General features: G+C 36.3%; 1 protein-coding gene across 6 annotated transcripts in view; it reads right to left on the bottom strand.

Annotated features, from left to right (window-relative positions):
• VTI1A (vesicle transport through interaction with t-SNAREs 1A) overlaps window positions 1–21,781 on the bottom strand; it is a 267,370-nt gene that overhangs the window by 202,116 nt on the left and 43,473 nt on the right. For 3 of the 6 annotated variants that reach the window (XM_080598012.1, XM_080598010.1, XM_080598013.1), the window contains exons 4-5: window positions 9,661–9,738; window positions 3,571–3,591 (exon numbers count right to left, since the gene is read on the bottom strand). In XM_080598012.1, coding sequence (XP_080454138.1) covers window positions 3,571–3,591; window positions 9,661–9,738 — 99 coding nt within the window. The remainder of the gene's footprint in view (window positions 1–3,570; window positions 3,592–9,660; window positions 9,739–21,781) is intronic. The other 3 variants (XM_080598014.1, XM_080598011.1, XM_080598015.1) reach the window with 1 other exon arrangement.

Genomic DNA, 21,781 nt, shown 5'->3' with positions numbered 1-21,781 from the left:
CCCGGCATAGGTGACACATCTCTGAGATGCGGCCAGACGATCGAGGCAGCTAAAGCCACATCAAAGCTTGCCTTGAATTTTTTTCTTTTTTTTTTTCCCCTCTTTTTTTTTTTTTTGGAAATCATTAAAACAATGCATTTAGATCAGCACAGATAGGACCCAATGTGAAGGTCAGGAAAGCTGCAATAACAGTCTATAATAATTAATAGACTTGTCTAATACACAGTGGATAGGTTAAGAGTAAATTGCAAAAAAGCTTTTTGCATTCACGGGGGGCAGGCCACCAAGAAAAAAAAATCAGCACGAGCACTTAATAAAATTTAAAACCATAAGTTACAAAGCTGTAATTGAAATCATGACAGCAACTAGAGTGGTGCATGTTCTTAGGACTCATGGTCAATCTAGATAATTAGTGTTAATTTTACCTAATTTTTTTTTTTAAAGGCATCTTTTCATAACATCTGCTGGTTCCTCTCCATTGCTCATTAGGAAAAAAACCCACATGTAAGCCTTCAGTGTCTTTCTCCAAATATGGCCTCCCCACCCCCCAAAAAATATTAAAGAACAATTAGTGTTAAATACTCTAAATTTTGTGAAAAAAAATCAAAAACCTAACACTATTACACAGTATCTCTCAAGAAAGAGAAGGAGTGGGAGTGATGGGGGGGGGGGGGGTTAGGAGTTTAGAGGATAACAATCCTAAAAGTAACACAGGAGATTTAAAAAAGAAAAAAAAAGAAAAGAGAAAAAGGCAGAGACTGAGAGTGGGCACAAGGACCAGAATATTATAATTACAGAACAGATGCATAGCGCTGTAGTGGTATACTAAAAATTAAAATGCTAGCCTGCTATGCTATGGAAGAGGGGGAAAATAATCGGATTTCACATTGCAGTGCAAAAGAGCTACCCAATAAAAAGAATTAGCATGTAGTTGTATATTTTTATATACCATATAAGCCACAATTCATCTAAAAAGTAAGTCTTAAGCCCACAGTTCAGTTCAGTCCTACTGTGAGCAATTAGAATACTAAAGCACTGTGAACTCGGTGCTAACATTAACTCAGAGCCGTTTCTTACCTGATTTCAGAACCTTTCCACCAAAGCCATACTATAATGAAACCTAATTTTTATTACAAACGATGGTGTTATTTACATGGTTTGGTTTTGGAGGCACACAGCCCTCTGGTCAGGAAATGAGTGCCCTGCAGTAGCAGCTGATGCTTTCAGCTGCTCCCCACCCCTCCCCAAACTCCTTCTCCCACAGCATCTCGTGCTCCCAGAGAGGTGGGTAGTGAGGTGATTCAGTGCATCTTGCAGCTTCAGAAACAGCTTCCATCTGGAGTTATATAAGGAAGTTTTGCAAAGTGGCATGCTATCACTAGAGATTTTGTCATTCCATGTGGGCTGGATTCAAACTGAGATCTCAGGAGCTCAAAAGACAGAGCGGCACAGCCTCCGTGCAATCCCGTGTACGGCATGCGTGCCAGAATAGAGCCCGGTAATGAGAGGAAGCGTAGGTTTTATTAACAAACAGTATGGCAAACCACAATTTCTTTTAAGATCTGTTCATACCTCCTTAGGAGAACTATAATTGGGGATGCCTTGATGTTTCACTATGTGATGAGTTAAGAATTATGCCTGAGTCACTACACTAGCCTTCATTTAAAACTTGAATGTGCATTTTGCACTCAGTGTAAAAACACCATCGCAATTATAACCTATCCAATGCTTAGCAGGTCCTTAAGTACAAGAGAACAGAATGCTAACAATTGTTTTCTAAATTATTTTTCTCTACCTGTTCAGTTTTGATCTAGATAAAATGATAAATGCATTTTTTTTAGATCGCTTTGCTGCTGCTCTCCCAATATACAGAGAGAGAAAGTAACTTCTGAGGCTAACAAGGAAAAATAAAACAAGAAAATTACTAGAAGCAATGTCAAAAAATGACAGAGTAATTATAAGCTCCTAAATGTATGCCTGAGTTCAGTATAGCTCCCAAGTCCAAGCCCTGTGCAATAACATTCTGAATTTTTCTCATTTGCCTGCATAGCTATTTCAAAAAGAAAACTAGTTAAGCAGCAGCTTTGTTCTTCATATCTGATTAAATTTTCACAGTAGTTTACAAATTAGGAATCTGTACGTTTATAAAACTATAATCACTGTTTGCAAGCAAAAATGATCCTAGTATATTATTTTACAAAACCACAGAAGCAGACGTGCAGGTGTTGTTAAAGGGTTGGACAAATGAATCTTGTTCTTCTGAAAGTAATCTCGGAAATCAGGCGGTACAAACCCTTGCAACAATATTGTCATCTGTTTAAATACTGGGACTATTGGGGAGGGGAACTCAGCAGTGGTGGGAGGGCTTTCATGTGGTTACATGTTTATTTTGTTTAATTTTTTTGTTCACTGTTTTACTCTGTAGCTTTAACATATTAATATCAGCTCCACAAGAAGAAGGAAAAATAAAGCATTCAGGGAACTGGTGAAAGAATCTTTATATCACAAATATCTTACTGTTTCTAAGAATTCCCTGTAATTGCCCTTAATCTGGTTACTTTACAATTCTTTGTCATCCCCATTTCTAAAACTTACAAATCCTTTTCTTCAGAGCTCAGAATTCATTACTGTTTCAAAAAGATGATACCAGACAAATATGTGATGTTAAAACAGTCATGCTTCTAAATATATTTATTCAAATACTTCACTGGTTCAAACTCCCCACATGAAATCCTTCAAAAATCTGACCCATAAGTAATCCTGATTTTACTGAGACCTTGGCTTTGGCAGCTATCAGGAAATACTAAAAAAGCAGTTCAGATACCTGCTTTGCTACAGCAGTAAGTAACAGAGGATATTAATTTCAGAAAATGTACTGAAACATTTGAGGGACTGACCATTAAAACAGACTTCTCTCTCTAAATATTTATGAGTCATTTTATAACTGGAAGAAAGGTGTTCTGGAATACTGATCTCTAGTGTTACACCTACAGATCTACAGCATGCACAAATAAATAATAAATATTGATGTGTGTGCGCAGGTCTACCTGTATTGTATTTTCAGTGGGTATACAATATCCCCTATAATACACAAGCTGCTTCAGTACCTCACACAAAACATTACAAAATACTGTGTAATTCTTAGAGTGTTCCAGCACAGGTTTTAACCAAAGCAATGCTTTCACTTTCAATACCAGTGTACAAATGTATTTATTCTATCAAAGATTTTTGTGATGCAAACAAGATTATTACTGTACCTGATTTGATCATGGTATTCTAACAGAGATCAAATAATAGGTTTTCCTTTTTTTTTTTCCTTCTTTTTCTAGTGCCTTTAAAAAAATCTGCTATCAAAGAATGTTAATTTCTAAGGTTTGATCTAGAGATTCCTATGTAAGTATACAATTATTAGGAAAAAAGAGGCACAACAGTGAATATTTTAAAGCAATGTAATCAATATTTTTGCTTTGTGTAGATTTCCCTGCAACAATGAACAAAAAGATCTACTTCAGATTTCGAAATTCAGCTTTAAAGGGAAAGCTAGACAACAAAAAGCAAGAAAGTACTCACCTCTTCACGTAATTTTATCAACTGCAACATGAACGCACAAAAAAGATAAAAAGGAAAGAAATGGCAGGAAAGAAAGATCAGTTGTGTGACAGGATACAGAATTAACATTGACAATTTATCTGTTTACATGTTTAGCATTTAAAAATCACAGACAAACACATTAAAAGAACCTAAACATAGACTACATGCAGAGTTTTTTGAACGAATAAAGATCACTTTCTCACACTGTCACATTAAACAAAGAGAATAGTGTGAAATTCTCTTTTAAACCACATCTAAGACACCATCATGAAATAAAGGGGAATGACTTCATAGAAGTCTATATTATAAAGAAAAAAACAAGTTTACTATTCCTCTCCTCGAAGATTGTACAGCTGAAGTGGTTTTGTATATACAAGTTTTCAGAATGTTTTCTGTGTATTTTAGTTGTGACAACTGATTTCTTATTTTACTAGCAGATCTAACTTATTAATAGATGACTGCATCTTTATAGCATGTCACTAGTACTCCAATTTTTTATATACCTTAGTTTGAATCTGACTATATCATCTATTTTTATTATTGAACCTCAAATGGAAATGCTTTTTCAGGTTAAAGAAAGCAGCTTAGTTAAATGACTCAGTATTATGTTTTATTGCACAGAATATTTAGTAATAGACAAAGGAACGGGGAACAAGATGAAACAGATTTCCCACAGAAAAGACCCATTGCAGGCTCTTAATCCTAGACCACTATACAGTGTATGAATACACACACAGTGTATGTGTATATACTTATATACTACAGACATTCATGTTTATCAATTTATGCTTGTAAATCAATGCAGTCTAATTCTACTAACAATATTGCTCTGACAGGTTTCCTATAAAACTAAATAAAAACCAGTGTGAATATCAAGCTATGTTGTAACATCCTCTCCATTTACAGAGATAAATTATTTGTACTGGAACAAAAAGTACAATTACTCACAACAAATGCCTGCACAAGAGTGGTTCTTTATGAAAAAATTACAGTTCTCTCACCAATTCCAGTTGAATTCGAAAATACAACAGCTACATCATTATCTCATTTTATGCTGATACTTCACCTACAGTTCCATAACCCTAATTTTCAACACGTGTGTAAGCTAAGAATGTTTACTACTTATAAAGTCTCGCCAGCCGGGAGGAAACAAAAGCATTTCCACGATTTTCTATTGTTTCATGTGGCTCGCCTGAACCAAACACCCGCCTCACCCCAAAACAGACAAAAAGCCTCTAACTACGTGTAATTGCGAGGGCTACTACTGCACCAAGTCGAGCTCAGACGGCTCTTCAGCACCCAGCTAAGGGAACTTTGCTAAAATTTGGTATAAAGAAAACGGCACTGTCCACCAAACTGGTTCTTAAATTCAAGTGCTTGGCCTATCATAAATTGGTCTCTTTCTCCAGTTCTTCCCCCCCTTTTTTCCCCAAAAAGGCAAACATTAAGGCTCTTTAGAAAGAGACGATCTGGGAGTTGATCGCATAGCTATCTTTTCTTTCTGAGGCCACCATTCTTCAGTTGGCTATGATACTTAAAGGGCCAAAGTTTAAAACTACTCTCCCGCAATAGAGTCCATTTGGGCATGCCACCCTGCTATAATCAGTGAGTTTGAAAATGCTGCACATTTGTTTTTTCAATAGGTCCCAAACAAAAATGTTCTATCTTGTTTGTGCTGCATGGCTGAATTTAAGCTCTGCATAGGATTTGCAGCTAAGCTAAGTAATGGGAGAAGGTTTTCTTTTTCTTTCTTTTTTTTTTTTTTTTATTTTTTACACTGGCTGAAAGATATTCATTCAAATTAACAAAAGATGTATTTTTCCCCCATTTAACAATGCGCTTGATGAAAATGTGTTAACTTTATTTTTCTATTTTTAAACATTTTCTGGTATTTTTATCATGCTCGCCGCTCAACTGTAAACAGCACTAAGCTGTGTGCAGCCACCATTTTAGGTTATGATAATCAGCATATTTCTGAAACAAAGATTTTTTTTTTTTTTTAATACAGAATTCGATACAAGAGGTAATCTGTTCCTTTGTAGGCTAAAAAAAAAATCTGGTTTACGCTGGTTTGAACCAGTGGAATCTCTTGTGGCTAAGCCTTCTGCTGTGACTAAAATCAAAACTGCGCCGCAGAGAGCGAGCGAGATTGTGTGTATGTGTGTGTATGTGCGTGTGTGCGCCCGTGTGTCTGTGAGGCACACCACGTGATGCAGAAAACTACCGAATTTTTTTTTAAAAAGCTGATAACGCTACTGCCGTCTCTGTCCGCATATAGATAACGAATAAATGCTGAACTCTATTAAACGCCCTTTACACATTATCGTGGGTCGAACACACAATTTTCTGAACTTATGATGACAGTCTATTTATTTTGCTATAAACCCTCGGCATGTAACGAACAGATTTGTGTCTGGTAATGATCTGCTCTGCCAGGGCTATATGAAATGATACCGACCTTCTTTAGATCTTGGGGAATTAAATTGACCAACTTCACCCCCTGGTCTGTAGCTGAAGTTTGACACACTTTATGCACAGCAAGCCCAAATCTAATATTATCAGAACTTTGTAGTCAGAAATTAAGTAGCCACAAAATATTTGTTCACCACAAATCACATATGCAGTGTATGTGCATATGGACACACAATTTAACCTAACGCAAATTTACTTAACCATATTAATTAACATAGTTGTGGAAGAGAAAGGAACAGTAAAACATTTCAAGAAAGTTGGTAACAGGGTACCTGACACTATTTTGGTAGAAAGGGATTTCTGATTTAACCCAACGTATACTTTCTAAAACATGTAGAAATCACCACATAAAACCAGCTCTGTGATTATTGAAGTGAAGCCACAACTTTAAGTAGCGTATCACTGCACTGAAAAGCTCAACAACTTTCATGGGATCTGATAATCATTGAAGTCTTATTTGTCATTCTGGCCAGCAAAGTAACAGAACCCATTTAAGACCACTTCTAGAAAATAAGGAACAAGCCAATGCACATGGGTTTTTCGAGCTGTTTTTTTTTTTTTTTTTTGATAGGAGAAGGGATGTCTCCTGATTCTGCAACTCTGCACGTGCCTCACCTGACCACATTCACCAGATATATTTCAGAGGAAATTAATGTACACTAAGCAATGACTTCATTAAACATTAAAAGCATTAAGAGGTTTATATCGCTTATTAAACAAAGATGCATTTACTTCAAAAGAAGTTTTGATTAACAAAATTGTATGAGTTTTACAACCACTTACAAGAAGTTTCTGTATGCTTTATCTAATAAAATTAGTTATCTATTGATATAACTATGATAAGGCAACCATATTCTAAGATGTCATCTACACATGATGACAGCTACCCATGGAAGACATCTAGGGGAACAAAAAAAGAAGAGGAAAGGCCAATCATCATTTGGTAATTCTTCACTCTGTTCTTGTACTTAAATCTTTCCTCCTGGTAGAACAACTGAAAACTCATAACTATATATTCTACCCTGTTCAGTACAGCTTTTAACTTGGCTGTGTTTTTCTGTAACTCCACCTTTGAAACTCAACTAAAAAAACCAGAAGTTGAATAAAGAAAAGATTCAAGTTGTTTATTTTTCCAGCAGTGCCCCATTTATTCCTAGAAACTTGATGTATTCACACTAGCCAATATACATTAGGTTTCTTTTGTCTCCTCCCTACACCAAAAACATTATGCAAACATTCATCATGATGACTAAGACCATACCTTAAATGTACTTCTCATAACTTTAGTTCCCTTGGGTAGTGTCCAACTCTAACCAGATATTCAAGAATTTGAAACATCTTCAAACATTTTGTGTGCCTACAAACTACACTTGATCATACTTTCTTCACCTAGTCCAAGTTTTGTATTAATATAATAATGTGTAGGAGCAAATGTGGAGTAGATTTGGACTTACTGAGTCAAATATGTTAACACCTTGATTGTATGGTATATACCCAAACCTTGCACTTCATTTGGATAGAGCTGCACATCCTGATATGCTCAACAAAAGACTGAAGCTTGCACACTAACTGCTTGTTGACGTAACTAAAAGCATAGAAGATAAATACAAATATGAATCATGATATCTCATAAGAAAAAGATTGTGTTATTCCAGTAATCAACCACAATTTTTTTTTTTTTTTTGAAATATTGGCCTTTAAGTTTTTAAAAGAAAGATGGGTGTCTCCTGTATGCTGGTATTTTGTAGCATACTTCAAGAAAGAAAACAAAGAAATTCAGAACTTCCAAAGATTATGGCTATAATTTCAAGTTGGGTTATAAAAAAGGACTTTGTTTACTGAAAAGACCAAAAAACCCTTCCCTTACCTCCCTCCCCGAAATGTTGTGCCATTTAAGAAAGAAAAAAAAAATCACGTTGACAAATGCATGGAAGTATCGTTTGGTTCCTTAATGTGACCATGTGTCTTCCATAAGGTTTTGAAAAGAGATCGCAACTTGCAAAGAGTGTAAGTGAACCAGTTATTTAACCATTCCTTAAAAAGTGAAAATAAAATATTTTTTTTCATCCCAAATATAAGATATTTTGTTATAAGTAAAGCTTCTTATCACAATTGTTCTTTTATGTCTGAATTCACATATTTTTTCTTGAAATATAAAAATAGCAGCATCTTAAAAGAAATAAAACAAGAATCTTAACACTTTTACAGGACTGAGTTTACTTCCACGACACACAGCCTGGGAAATTCTTCTCCCTGAAATCATCCTTTCTGCAAAATCACTACTTAGGGATTAAAAAACCTCTTCCTTTTATTCGAATTTTGGACACCCTCCCCTGCTATAATATCTAAATTTGAAGATTAATATCTTTTACTTTTAACACTACACATTGATATTACAGCTGCTATACACTGAAGTCTACACATAAACTGTACACTGTGCATAATTCCACTTAAATATGTATTACAGTCTATCAGAGATTAAAATTTACACAGCACGTTTAAAATACTGTATAATATTAGTGCTTAATGGGGTCTGTGCGTTAAAATTAATTTTATTGGGATAAGCCTCCAAGACTTACTTTTTTCTACCCATAGTGAGCTTATACTGAGGGTAGAAGACACTAAAAATTTTATCATGTGATTCTGTTCCCTTACTTAATATTGCATTTATCAAGTAAACATTTAAACAAGCTTCACTTGCAGTACCAGAATAATTTAAATTCTACATCTTCAAAAGGGAAAATCTGATATTTAAGAAAACTTTCAGCAAACTTCTAAACTCAAAATCTACAACTTGGATTTACAGCTGAACTGACTTTCTAAAGAGAAAAAGAAAAATTCAGCTTTTACAAAGAGATTGTCAAAGAAGTTTCAGCACCAAAAGAAATACTACCATGTGGGTAAAAGTCCCCTGAATATAATGTTCCCTTTAGAATTTTCAGCAGTCTACTAGGATCCTCACTGCAGTGTCCAGAACAACAATATGGGTACAAGATTTTTAAAAAGCCTCAGAATTATCAAGCTTTCCTTCATTAAAAGATTTGGATAGCACTCTGCATTCTAGTACGACATACATTATGAAAGCATGCTTTCATTAGTACAACTTGTGTTTTTGGTACAAGGAGAGAAAATCTGTTTAGGGAACGAATCACACAAGGAAACTGAGTGGGGTACAGCCTAATTCTGAGAGTGCACTTTCATTTGTTTTGCCTGCCAGTGTTGATTTAATTATACTGCATTATTATCAAAGCAGCATTATGTACTTTTTTATTCCTTTTACATGTGTTTGAGGTGAAGACCTTGGCTTTGTCGGCAAACAGCGCGTTTCAAGTTATTTCTTAAGTACTAAATAATAAAGAAAAGAGAAGAAAAGATTTTTTTTTAAGATAGCAGACAGTGATCACAAGTTAAAGGGTTAAATGTAAGATCTCCAAGAAACATTTTGAAGTTGATTAAGACCCCAGCTTTGCATTAAACAGTATCACTTCCACATGAGTTGTTGCTAATGCTGTTAAGGAGCAGCTTGAGAAGCCCAGTGTGCCAGTGACCTCCTTCACCCTCCAGCCACCCACTAGGGCTTCTTGATTATCATCCTACCTGGTTCTCTGAGGAATTCCCGTCATCCCCTAGGAGCTCATTCCGCACCTCATCACTGTAGGCGATCCGTGACCTTTTCTGTAAAACAAAAAGAAAAAAGGGTTAGGAAGTAAAGCTCCAAAGCCATTGGCATCAAGGCTGATCATCTTAAACCTCGAGAGCCCCCTAATGGATACCTATTTGATAAAAAAAATAAATTAAAAATCTGCAAGTAAAAGTTATTAAAAAGTTCTTCAACTGCTGTATTTTGATAAATCAGCATGGCAAAACCTTAGTATTTCTAAGAGTCACATCCTCAATATTTCATCAATGAAAGAAGCTTAAGAAAAACTCAAGCCAACTCACGTGTGATCGGTTCTAATAATCAGGTAACCTTGAGTGGCAATATAAACTAATACCAGAAGTGCTGAAGAAATGCATGTGTAGGAACAAAATGCGTTATTCTGAAGAACACTTATTAGTTGGACACACAACTCAGAGTAACACTGCAGTGATGCTATTAAATAGGAAAGGAAGACTGACCTTTCTCCTTACCAAAAAAAAACGAAAAAAATAAGAAAAATAAGAATGAACAATGGGCATTTGACCAAATTAGTTGAATTTACATATGTAGAAAATTAACAAGTTTTTCCTTTGTTGCTAAGGCTATGAAGGCCTCCAGAGAAAGGACCAGAAATCAAATACCAAAAGAAAAGAGAAAACCACAGTACTAGCGAACTCTAGTTTACAGCAGTTCATGGAAACACCACAAACCTGAGACAGTCATTCATTAGACTATTACAACTAATAGGCATTATTCACAGCTGATGAGCACCGGATTTTCTCATGAGCTGATCACTATATTGACTCTTAACTAGATCAAGTGGCAAACAACTGAAAGCAAATGACTGAAGATTACCAAGGTAGCACAACATTCACTGAAACAACAGGGAAGTCCATAATAAGAATATTAGTTCAGCTTTCAATTTCTTAGTTGGCCAAGTAACACACTCAGTGTTAACAGTATAAGTTAGTTAACACTCCCACATTAACCATTAAAAGAGAGAAAGGATTTTTAACATATTGCCTAAAATTATGCATTTTGTATAGTTGAGTGTGGCTATGACCAGCTTCCTCCATCAGAGGAAGAAGCCCTTGTTTTAACTGATGGGAGCTTCCCTCCCACTCCACCATGTAGTCACTACCAGTAGGAACTCAGTATAAAAAACTCCCTCCTCAAACCTTCCCTAATCAGAGAATTGGGCCAAAAAATATTCTTGAGACCGTAACACAGGAAATAATTCTTTAGAAATCATACTGAGCATAGAGAAATTCACTCCCTGTTCACCTTCCACGAGAAAACTAGCAATTGAGTAAGCTCTGAGATGACCAGTGCAAAGCAACATTTTATCTTGTGCAGTTCACCCTTTATTATACCATTGTCATTGCAATGCTTACCAATTTGTGATTCAGTTGCTAGTGCTCAGATCTAGACTATATGCTAAAGCTAGCAAGGACAAAGCATACCATGGTCCTACTACAAGAGCTGAGTTGTGCCGAATCTTTTGGAGATCTCAGCTGTCACAGTTTCATACTAACCAAGCTAAAAGTACTCTACAGCATTAAAGGAAATGAGAACCTTCAAACAGGCTGTGGTATCAGAGCTGCCTATTTAAATTATTCATTTCATCACTATGGGGGACTAAAACACTCCACAGTATGCAAGAATATCATATGGAGATAGGTTTTGTTTTTCTCTTTTTTCACCAAAAAGCCAACAAATTGGCATAGATTGCTCAATTACATTATTTTCCTATTTTTATTTGATACACATCAAACAAGGAAGGAAATTACAAATATATACCAATAAATATCTAGACTTCTTTTCTGATTAAGATTCAATCTCCCCACTTGAGGTCCAATACCTCAACTGTACAGTGTCTTCCACTTGCACAAAACGACCCAGCCCCATTGATTCTGTCAGTGTTAAATGTATTTGTAATTATTACGCTGAGGTGGGGACCATGATGCTTCATGAGCTTGTTCTCCAGTGAACAAGTTGCCTAATAATTTGTGGAAACTTAGATGGGCCTTGGTTACATATCCTTTATTTGAAAGATTTAACTGGCTGATATTCACATTCACAGGAGACTGCATGAAAGAATGGAAGAATATTCTTCATGGGAAAGAAATAAATGTTAACAGCAATGCAGTTTTTAAAGGCTCTTTATAATCCTTTACATCATCACCTCTGAACTTAATAAATATATTTGTATCATTGTTCTTTCATTGTAATAATCTGTCATGATATGAAAACCAGCAATTTTATTAAAAGAAATAACCCTTTGACTACAATTAGGTGTAACTCTGCCATAATCAATAAATAATTTGATACTACTTTTGATCACAGTTCCACTACCAAATGAATCAATAATATAAAAGGAAAGGCCTTCGAACTAAAGTGTTCATTTGTTCTTCCAGGATTTGTCCAAAATATCAATACATTCATATCTTCAATTACTATTCTTATTTTTATTAAAGTGCCAACACATTCAAGCGTGGCTAACAAAAGTAGTGAAAATGAAATGGTTCATCCGAACTCAGCAATAAAACGAGTTTTAGATTTTTTTTTTTTTTAGTTCATAACCATCAGCTGTTTATAAATATATACTTTAGCCAAATGCAAGAATGATAGTTTGAGCTGGAAATGTCACACACACTGCTACAGTTTGAAGGAACCCAATTCATAATGCATTTTATAAATAGTTAATGACTTCTATACATAAGCTAACCAGGCAAATCAAGAAATTGTCAACATTTTTAGTCTTCGTTGTCAGTTAGCACTGTCTACTGGTACTTTATATGTATGTTTCTAGAAAAGACAGAAGCTTTACAGAGTTTGTAATCCAAGGCATTTCTGGGCAGCTCAGTATAAGTTTAAGAGCTTCTATGTGCAGTTTTTCGTCTGTAAAGGTCTGTCACACAGATAAGTTTTTCTTGTATTTTGTATTTTTCTTGTGTATACATGCACAAAAAGTCTAAGCACCCAAGAGTTTTTACTTCGTTGTACACGTTTCCATTCAAATGCAGCATGCACGCAAACACACCGCTACACAAAAGGGTTAAGCTACTTTCTACAAAACTTCAAGACAGAGAAAGTTTCAGGGGCTGTTTTAAATGTACTACAGTATCTGGACCTTCTGACAAGGAAGAATTTCTGATTCCAGGCAGATCTCTCTCGGTTTATGAACAGGATTTTTGCATACTGATTGGGTGATTTTCTTAAAGCCCTGTTCAAACAGATACACTTGCTCAGTTCTGTCTGGCAATTTGGCTTTAAACAATCTGTCTACTTGACCCAAGCCTTAACATTTCCCAATAGAACTGAATGTGTTCATGGGCAAGCACAGCTAAATTAGAATTGAAATGAATTAACTCAGCTTAAACTAATTAAGATCTGTGATCTGCAGTACCACCCCCCTGTATGATTCTACATGTGAAGCAGGGTACATGTAACCAGACTGTAAGAATTCTGCTACACTACTAATCTGAGCATAACAATGAAGTTCGTCTATTACTAAAGCATATGAGAAGTTAATTTCCACGGCCTACACATGGCAAAGCAATTGCTTAAATTGCCTCACCTGGGAATTTAATACAATGTTATCATCAGACCAGCCACACTGTAAATAGATTTATAATGCTTTCCATGTGCTAGGCTAGGTTGCATATGAACTAAGTAATGATCTAGTATTACAATACAATCAGCTAGTTCCCACACCTGGCAGACAGGGTATTTTGCTAAATTACTACCTATATAGATGCATCACAACATAAAAACAGAAAAGGCAATGGGAAGAGAAACAATCTACATGGCGTATGACTGATTTTTACATGGTAACCAAATGAGATGTAGATGGAAAGAGGTATCCAAAATAATCTGTTTCCAACATCTGTACAACAGAACGCATACTTATTCGTTTCTATTCAATTTTGGCCTAATTTTCTGCATTCTATACTTTAATTACTCATCCACATTCTAAAATGTTCCCATTAGCGAAGGCCACAACTAGCCAATGCCCCCTCATTCCAACGCACTTTCAGCAATCAGCCAAATAATTGCTATAAAGTATCACATATTTTCATACCTGAACTAAAGAATAGCTTTCCTCCTAAATGCTAAGCAGCCCCCTGAACAGACGACCATGTCTAGATACATTTCAGACAAAGGGCCCAGCAAATCCTTTCGTCCCAACCTCTCCATTTTTCAGCCTCAATGTTTTAAGAATGGATTAAACAGATTTTTTCTGTAAAATTTGTAAATAAACAAAAGGACTCATTTATTCACAAACATCTGTTTTCATTAGAATTTCCTAGTATATATAAATAGTTTAAAAAAACAGCTTCAGGCATCTGTTTCAGAGTTTGGCCCTGCTCTACATACAAATAAATACACGAGATTAGCATAACCAGAAATAATTTCTAGGAATAAATTATATTTTATTTTGTGTTCTTTGAGAGTACTCAATTTTACCATCACTTACATTAAAACAAGGTGAAAAAGTGACCTGATCTTCAAGACTGCTAAGTACTGCAGACTGTAGACTTTCACCTCTGCTTTTCTGAATAGATGCTGGAAGTATTTCACAGAATCACAGAATCATCTAGGTTGGAAGAGACCTCCAAGATCATCTAGTCCAACCTCTGCCCTAACACTAACAAGTCCTACACTAAACCATATCACTAAGCTCTACATCTAAACGTCTTTTAAAGACCTCCAGGGATGGTGACTCCACCACCTCCCTTGGCAGTCCGTTCCAGTGCCTAACAACCCTTCCAGTAAAGAAGTTCTTCCTAACATCCAACCTAAACCTCCCCTGGCGCAACTTTAGCCCATTCCCCCTCGTCCTGTCACCAGGCACGTGGGAGAATAGACCAACCCCCACCTCTTTACAGCCTCCTTTAAGGTACCTATAGAGAGCGATAAGGTCGCCCCTGAGCCTCCTCTTCTCCAGGCTGAACAAGCCCAGCTCCCTCAGCCGCTCCTCGTAAGACTTGTTCTCCAGACCCCTCACCAGCTTGGTCGCCCTTCTCTGGACTCGCTTGAGCACCTCCATGTCCTTCTTGTAGCGAGGGGCCCAAAACTGAACACAGTACTCGAGGTGCGGCCTCACCAGAGCCGAGTACAGGGGGACAATCACCTCCCTAGACCTGCTGGCCACACTGCTTCTTATACAAGCCAGGATGCTGTTGGCCTTCTTGGCCACCTGAGCACACTGCTGGCTCGTATTCAGCTGCCTATCAACCAGTACTCCCAGGTCCTTCTCTGCCAGGCAGCTTTCAAAGGAGCTTTTTTTGCTGAGGAGAAGTGGAAAAGACAGTTCAGCAAATTTAGAAGAGAAATAAGTGACCTTATCTAAAAGCAACACAACACTTCTTCAGGAAATAACTGAAATTGATTAAAAAATTGTGTTCAAACTTCAGTTTACAAAACTTCCTCGTTTCTCTGTAAAGGTGATGCAGGAACAACAGATCAGATACTTCAGACTGCAATTAGAAATGGGTTTTCCTGTTCCTAAATAGCTCAGTTTGTGAGTAAGAACCAGGAAACTGGTTACATAGTGTATATATATATGACATGATGCAAATGCTGGACTTTCAAGCACTTCCTTATGAGAATAAAACAATGAAGCCGACATATTTCTGTCTGAAAGGAAATAAACTATTCTACAAAACCTATGAAACTTCTGACTGAAAGAAGTAATTCAACAGTACATGTCAGCTGGCAAAAGTCAATGTCTAAGGCACTCTCAGTCTCTCCTAATACACACAGAAAAGATTTTAAACACCTGTGAAAGAAAATGCACAACTTAAAACCTGTATTCTGCCACTCTGACAAATGCTGTTGACTTCCTACAACAGAGATGAATCAAACTTCAAGTGCTAATGTGAAATTAGTACAGAGATACTATCACCCATGTTAAGTAGAATTCACAGGTCTATAAATAATCTTCTTTTCCATAATCATCAAATATACTTTTATTTTCATTATGGGGTGAGGGCAGAGAGGAAGGTCAAGGAAATTCCCATGAGGACACAACATATTGTATAATGTTGGTAGAGGAAAAAACGAAGCTTCTGCCCACAGAACTATTTCTATCTCAAGCTCATGACCAGTGGACCATGTATGTCACCAACAGGGCTGATCCTTAAACCTATGAGATTGCATGTGCTGTGGCTGGGGAAGGAAACAGGTGACCTGGAAGAGAACCGTATCTCATTGTTTGTGTCAGATTAAGGAGTAAATGGATTATTTCAGATTAAGTGGATGACGTCTGTTGTGAAAAGGCATTTATATTGACAAAAACAGCTAATATTTAGTTGACCTCTGCCTTTTAAACTTCAAAACATAAACTAGGAAAGATTTTTTGAAACTCAAAGGTCTGGAACTAAATGGCCCTGCCACCCTTCTATTTTTTAGATAATGCTCAAAAATTCACTACCACCACTTCCAATCTAACCAGACCACATCTACAGAAAAGCGATATGAAATGATCCAATATGATGAAATACTGGAGTTACAAAACCAAGCATGGAAAACTTCAGATAAGTATTGCTTGGGTTTGGATAACACTCTCCAAATATAACAATGAATAACTCCCCTTGGCCTGGTGTTCATATTAATATATATATTTTTAATTAAAACAATTAATCTTTTTGCTTGTTTGATCGACCACATCCTATTACCAAACCTTGGTCCCTACATGTACGCTACCTTATTCTTTAATCAGAATTAAATTTCTCCAAGGTGCTTTCAGCTTTGGGCTGTTGCGTGTAACAGTTTGTCTGCCTTTTCATTTGTGTGCCATAATCTCAAAGAACATAAGCCAGGCATTGGCTAACACAGGAAAAGTGACTGAATACTACTGCAAATTTAACTGTAACGTCTTCTGTAGATCAACATATTGACATCTGCCTATTTGCTAGTCTGTTCCTGTAATACACTTTTCAGCACTCTGATTTCAGTATTTCATACAAGTCCTTTATATTGATTCCTGCAAATGACCATTATTAAACTATTGTATTTCATTATAAGAACCATCTCTACACATCAACGGTAGCTGGCTAAGTTAACCAACTTGGTTATTTAATCAATGGACATTCCTCTAAACGGACTACAAGATCACTTGAGTTCATTCCAGCTGAGCCTCACCTTCCCAGAAAGCCCAGTGCTTTGTTCTAACTACCCTGTGTGTGTTCAAAGGTCACTCAGAAAATCTTGCTTGCTAAATTAGATACCTAAAGTTGGCTAGTGTTATCACACTTCGCCTTGATGCGTATAGTAAACGTTGGCATATTTTCACCTAGTTTGTTGACAAAGGTTTTGTACCTGCAGAGCCGTATTTACCACAGTCATTTCAACCAGCAACACAGAGAAAAAGAAAGAGGTTGGAGAGGGGGTAAACACCCTCTCTCCCCAGCTCAGCACTTTGAAAATTTAAATATCTCCACAGAAAGGGCTCCCACCTGGTTCTTTGTCACTAGCCACCATGGCCACTCTGCACTCCCAAGTGCCTGTAGGACCGTGCAGTGAGCTAGATACTAAGCTGATCAAGTTCAAAGGAATGCACAACTTGACCAGTTGTTTGGGTGTAGGAGGTCTAGGAGGAATAAATTCTGTTGCTTATAGCATTGGTCCACTCTTGGATGTGGAGGCAAAAGGGAAGGGTCCAGACTGAGGCACCAACAAGAAATTTGCAAAAAAAAAAAAAGAATGGGAACAACCAAAACTAAGCCAGAATTGTTGACAGGTAAATTGGTCCTCAACTCATGTTCAGGCTAATTTGAAGAAATGTTTAAGGGTGTCAATAGCATCATTTAGGAGAATTCAGTCTCTACATCACACCCCAGAAGACACTCACTCCCAAAACAGACTTTAAAGTCATATATTGGAAGACAGTCACTGGCATCACTAGGCTGCTATTCTTCTCCAGAATTCTCTATAGATATGAATAACTCCAATACAAAGACCAACAAAACTAGGCTACAAAAAAAGCCTGTTCTGAGTCTCTTTAGCAGATCTTTGCCCTTAAAACTGGCACGTGTATATAATAAGTGTGCATGTAATAGCTACAAGTTTCATTGCAAAATTACCTTTTAGGGAAAATTAAGGATGATGGTGGGACAGAGATCTCTTAGGGCCATTCTCCAGTACAACAGTAAGTTCATGTTTTTTGTTTTTTTTTTTTTGTTTTTTTTTTTTTAAATGAAATCTTTGTTGGTCATCTTAACTCATCTCTTCCTTATAATGATGAAAATCGTATATTAATGTTTTCTTTTTATTTTACTACAAACTTTTTTTTTTAATGCCTGTCACCATGCAGTTTCATTGAATCATTTATCCAAGAAATGATAAAGCATGATAAACATCTCAGATAAAGCAAAACATGAAACACCTGGAGCCTAGGTTCCTGTTGCCAACAGCAACAGGACATCTGCTGGTACTTCCCACCAGCTCCCTCCTTTTCCAAGAGGTATCCAAGTGTTACTTCCTCCACTTCATTGGCTTTACCAGCCTGTACCTGCACTTTCTGTTCAGATACTAAAGAGTCTGGCAACTGTAAAGAAAAATCTGTAATGGAGCTGAGGAAGTTGCCATTCTTGAATGCATTCTTGAAGGCTTTCCATTTAAAAGTATAATTTTGCTACAGAGCTCAGTTCTATTAATAAAGTATGTATTTTGTCCACTGTGAACTCAAGAGTAAAAAAACAAAAGGAAACCACAAAGACTCGTACGCTTGGAATGAGGGCAAGGCAGATGAACGAACTTCTTCCAAGGTAGCTGAATTGTCCCACCTAAATTTCTGCCACTCTGATGGGATCTATTTTAAACTTAAGAAACTTCAGCTGGCCTTTCCAAAAATACTTTTTATTGCATAAAAAGCTATGTTTAGACACTGTCCTTTTTTACTGAGCATATGCTCTAAGATATCTTTCTACCTGTAAATGTATACCAGTATACACATTTATAATTCCTGAAACTAATATATGGAATGAGAAAATTTCTGCTGAGTACTTAGTGTCAATCATAATGATTCTCAAAAATAAACAACAACGAACTATCAATGAGAGTAGCAGAGTTTAATTTCTGACTTCAGCATTAAATACAAAATAAAACAATGCTTGATGCAAAGAAGAATAAAATAGAAAAACAGCATAATTAAGGTGGCTTGCATACTGATATACCTACATGTTGCTCATTTTGTGTATTTCAGTATAAGTATTTTGGACCATAAGTACATTGGCTCTATAGTACAAACTATAAATTACTAAAAAGGAAAATTAAAAATAATTTGTGTATAACATGTCAAACCAGTCAAAATTGATTTTGGATCCTACTTTCCATGTTTCCTGACTTAACTATTTTTGCATTGACATGGTTTAGCCAGGGTTTTTTTCTTCCTTCTAGTACCTACACACAGACACATTGCCTTGTTTGAAAAAGAGAAAAATTGCCTGAGCTTAATAATTTTAGTAGTTAAGTGGTCACAATTAGGCTTTGATGTTTGCAGCAGATTGAAGGAGGAGTAAATCTGCACCTTCACTGCTCCCCACCACGCACTACTGGGACAGAACCAGTTGTTTCATGCTGTGTTAAATCAATAGTTAATATGATAAAATACTAGCCCAATGTTCAGACATGGCATTTTCAAGTTTTATCACAAGCGATGATTAGCAGTTCTTGCTTTACACTACCTGAGATAAAAGTCAGTAACTAATCCACTACCTAAAATATATGTAACTGAAGTCCTCCTCCTTTTTATACTGCCTCTTCATTTGTGCTCTGCAGTCTCCCACATTCAGTCAAAATACTGATTATTACCGATATTCATTTCTTAAAGTGCACAAAATGGATGAGAAAAATATTACTATGATGCACATATCTGTATCAAAAATTCCAATGCAAACTCCAGCCATACTGCCTTTATTTCTTCAGATCCTAAGCCTTAAGCCATTCAACACAGCATAGCAGAAAAACAGTATATTTACACAAAACATTGCTATTTACAAAATATTTGGCATTTAAAGCATCTTTCTGACAGACAGGCTTCAGCTAACTTGTTATTTTTTCCTTTACCTGTACCATAGTCAGAAATTCTGCCTCTGAGTGGACCAACATAGAACAAAAAGAATAATGAGAAACACTGATACTGGCAGTAGCTCATTTCCCAGTAAATATTGATGTCCAAACTCAAAAAATTCAGTGAGTAGTTCTGTTTTGTCCCTGTTCCTATGTTGTCACCAACAACGCTTACACATTTCTATTGATCTTGTTTGTAGCTGCCTGGATTTTCACTGTCAAGACAATGCAGTATGAACCTTAAGGAAAACCTCACTTTACAGTGAGTATAGACTGCATAAAGACTGCTATATCAGTCAGAGCTTCAATTAGTCCAGAACTTGTACTGCCTCATATAGTGGCCATTAATGGATAACAAGGAGAAATCTTAAGGATCAGAGCAGGCATGGCATGATCCTCACTTCAGTAGTTGCTGTCAGTTCCTGATGATCAGCAGTTTAGGGACTTCCTGAGTGTAAAGTACATCTAGATCCTCATACTTAATAAATCTTGATGGTTGATGCTTACACATAATACTTACTTTTATTTATATAGCAACCGAACATGCATACATGCATCAGATTAAAGACTTTCGGAACTCAATATTAGGGCAAAGATTAAATTCCAAAGCTCTCTTAATTTTCACTTGGACAAAACTGAAGTGAAGCTCCAAAGAAAGAAGGTAGCATTTCAAATATGAAAAGCAATTAATTTATACCACAGAATGTTGTAACATCTCTTCCTCTGGGCACATCTTGGCTATACGAATTTAATTCAGAGGTTCTCAAACTACGTGATAGGGTAAATTCCACAAGAGAAAGATTATTGAGTGTAAGAGAAAGATTATTGAATGAATCAATTTCCAGTTCATGCTCATACAGGTCATTTGCTCTCCCAATCTCTTAAAAAACAAATATTCAAGTTACACAGATTAGAAAACAGAACTATACAGTCATATTATATATCTGCTCAGCTCCTTTGAACTGCAAGAAAGCCCCAATACCATTTGACCAAACATCTGTCCCTCCACCCCACCAGCTGTTCCTGTGTGGCACAATTTTGAATCTTCTAGTATAACAAAGCTGTTAGCATCAAATAAAGATGATCTGATACAAAGAAAAACAAAGTTAGGTAGCATATGGCAAACATTGTATTTCCAACTCCAATTCCTGAACCAGACATGTAAAACTAACACAGAAAGAATGGAAGAAATGGAAGGAAAAAAAAAAAAAGCATGTAACATCTACATTTTTGATTCCTAAGCATTCAGGGACAGGCCAAAATGTATTTTAAAATTTCAGGTCAAAATTTCAACTTCAAAACTCACACAAAGATACAGAGAATAACAACAAGCACTTCTACTAAACTCTCAGGTGATGTACCCATCATTCTTTCCCTTCTATCATTCATCACTTACACCTTTCACAGTTTGTACCTTCTTCCCCCAATTCGTCATGTTTTCTCCAGTGCAATCATACTTCTCTGCATCACAAAGTGTGATGAAACATGGTCTTGTGTATCCTTTACCACCACTCATTTTGCCATTCCCTGTCATTTATCTGTTGTCACTGGACTCTAAACTACATTACCCACAGCTATCACAGGTGACTTCATGGTTCTATAGGAGAAGAGCAATCTTTAAAAGCAGGATCACAAGATGAAAAAAAAAAATCTGAAGTAGTGGCCCCAGGGAAAAGGCTTAGGTGACTATTAGATGACATCTTTCACTTTTTTTTCCCATTAAGCTGAGATATGTATATTTGATAATGAATGACATAAAACGCTACAAGAATTGATGACTCTGACCACAACACACCATTTACTGGTAGCAGGATTATGAAAATCCATCAGCATAGTCTTGTTTTAAAATTTACTGAACATCAGTATTTCATTACAATTTTTCTGCAAAAGAGAAATTTCAATTCCAAGAAAGAATTCAACAGGTAAGATATATTCCACTCTGAAAGACTGAGGAGAAAATGCAAAACATAGTCCCATCTGATCTTGGATACACTGTATGAA

The sequence above is a fragment of the Anser brachyrhynchus genome (assembly GCF_964034855.1).
Source record: "Anser brachyrhynchus genome assembly, chromosome: 6".
Lineage (NCBI taxonomy): Eukaryota > Metazoa > Chordata > Aves > Anseriformes > Anatidae > Anser > Anser brachyrhynchus.
This window is presented reverse-complemented; position numbering and strand designations above follow the sequence as displayed.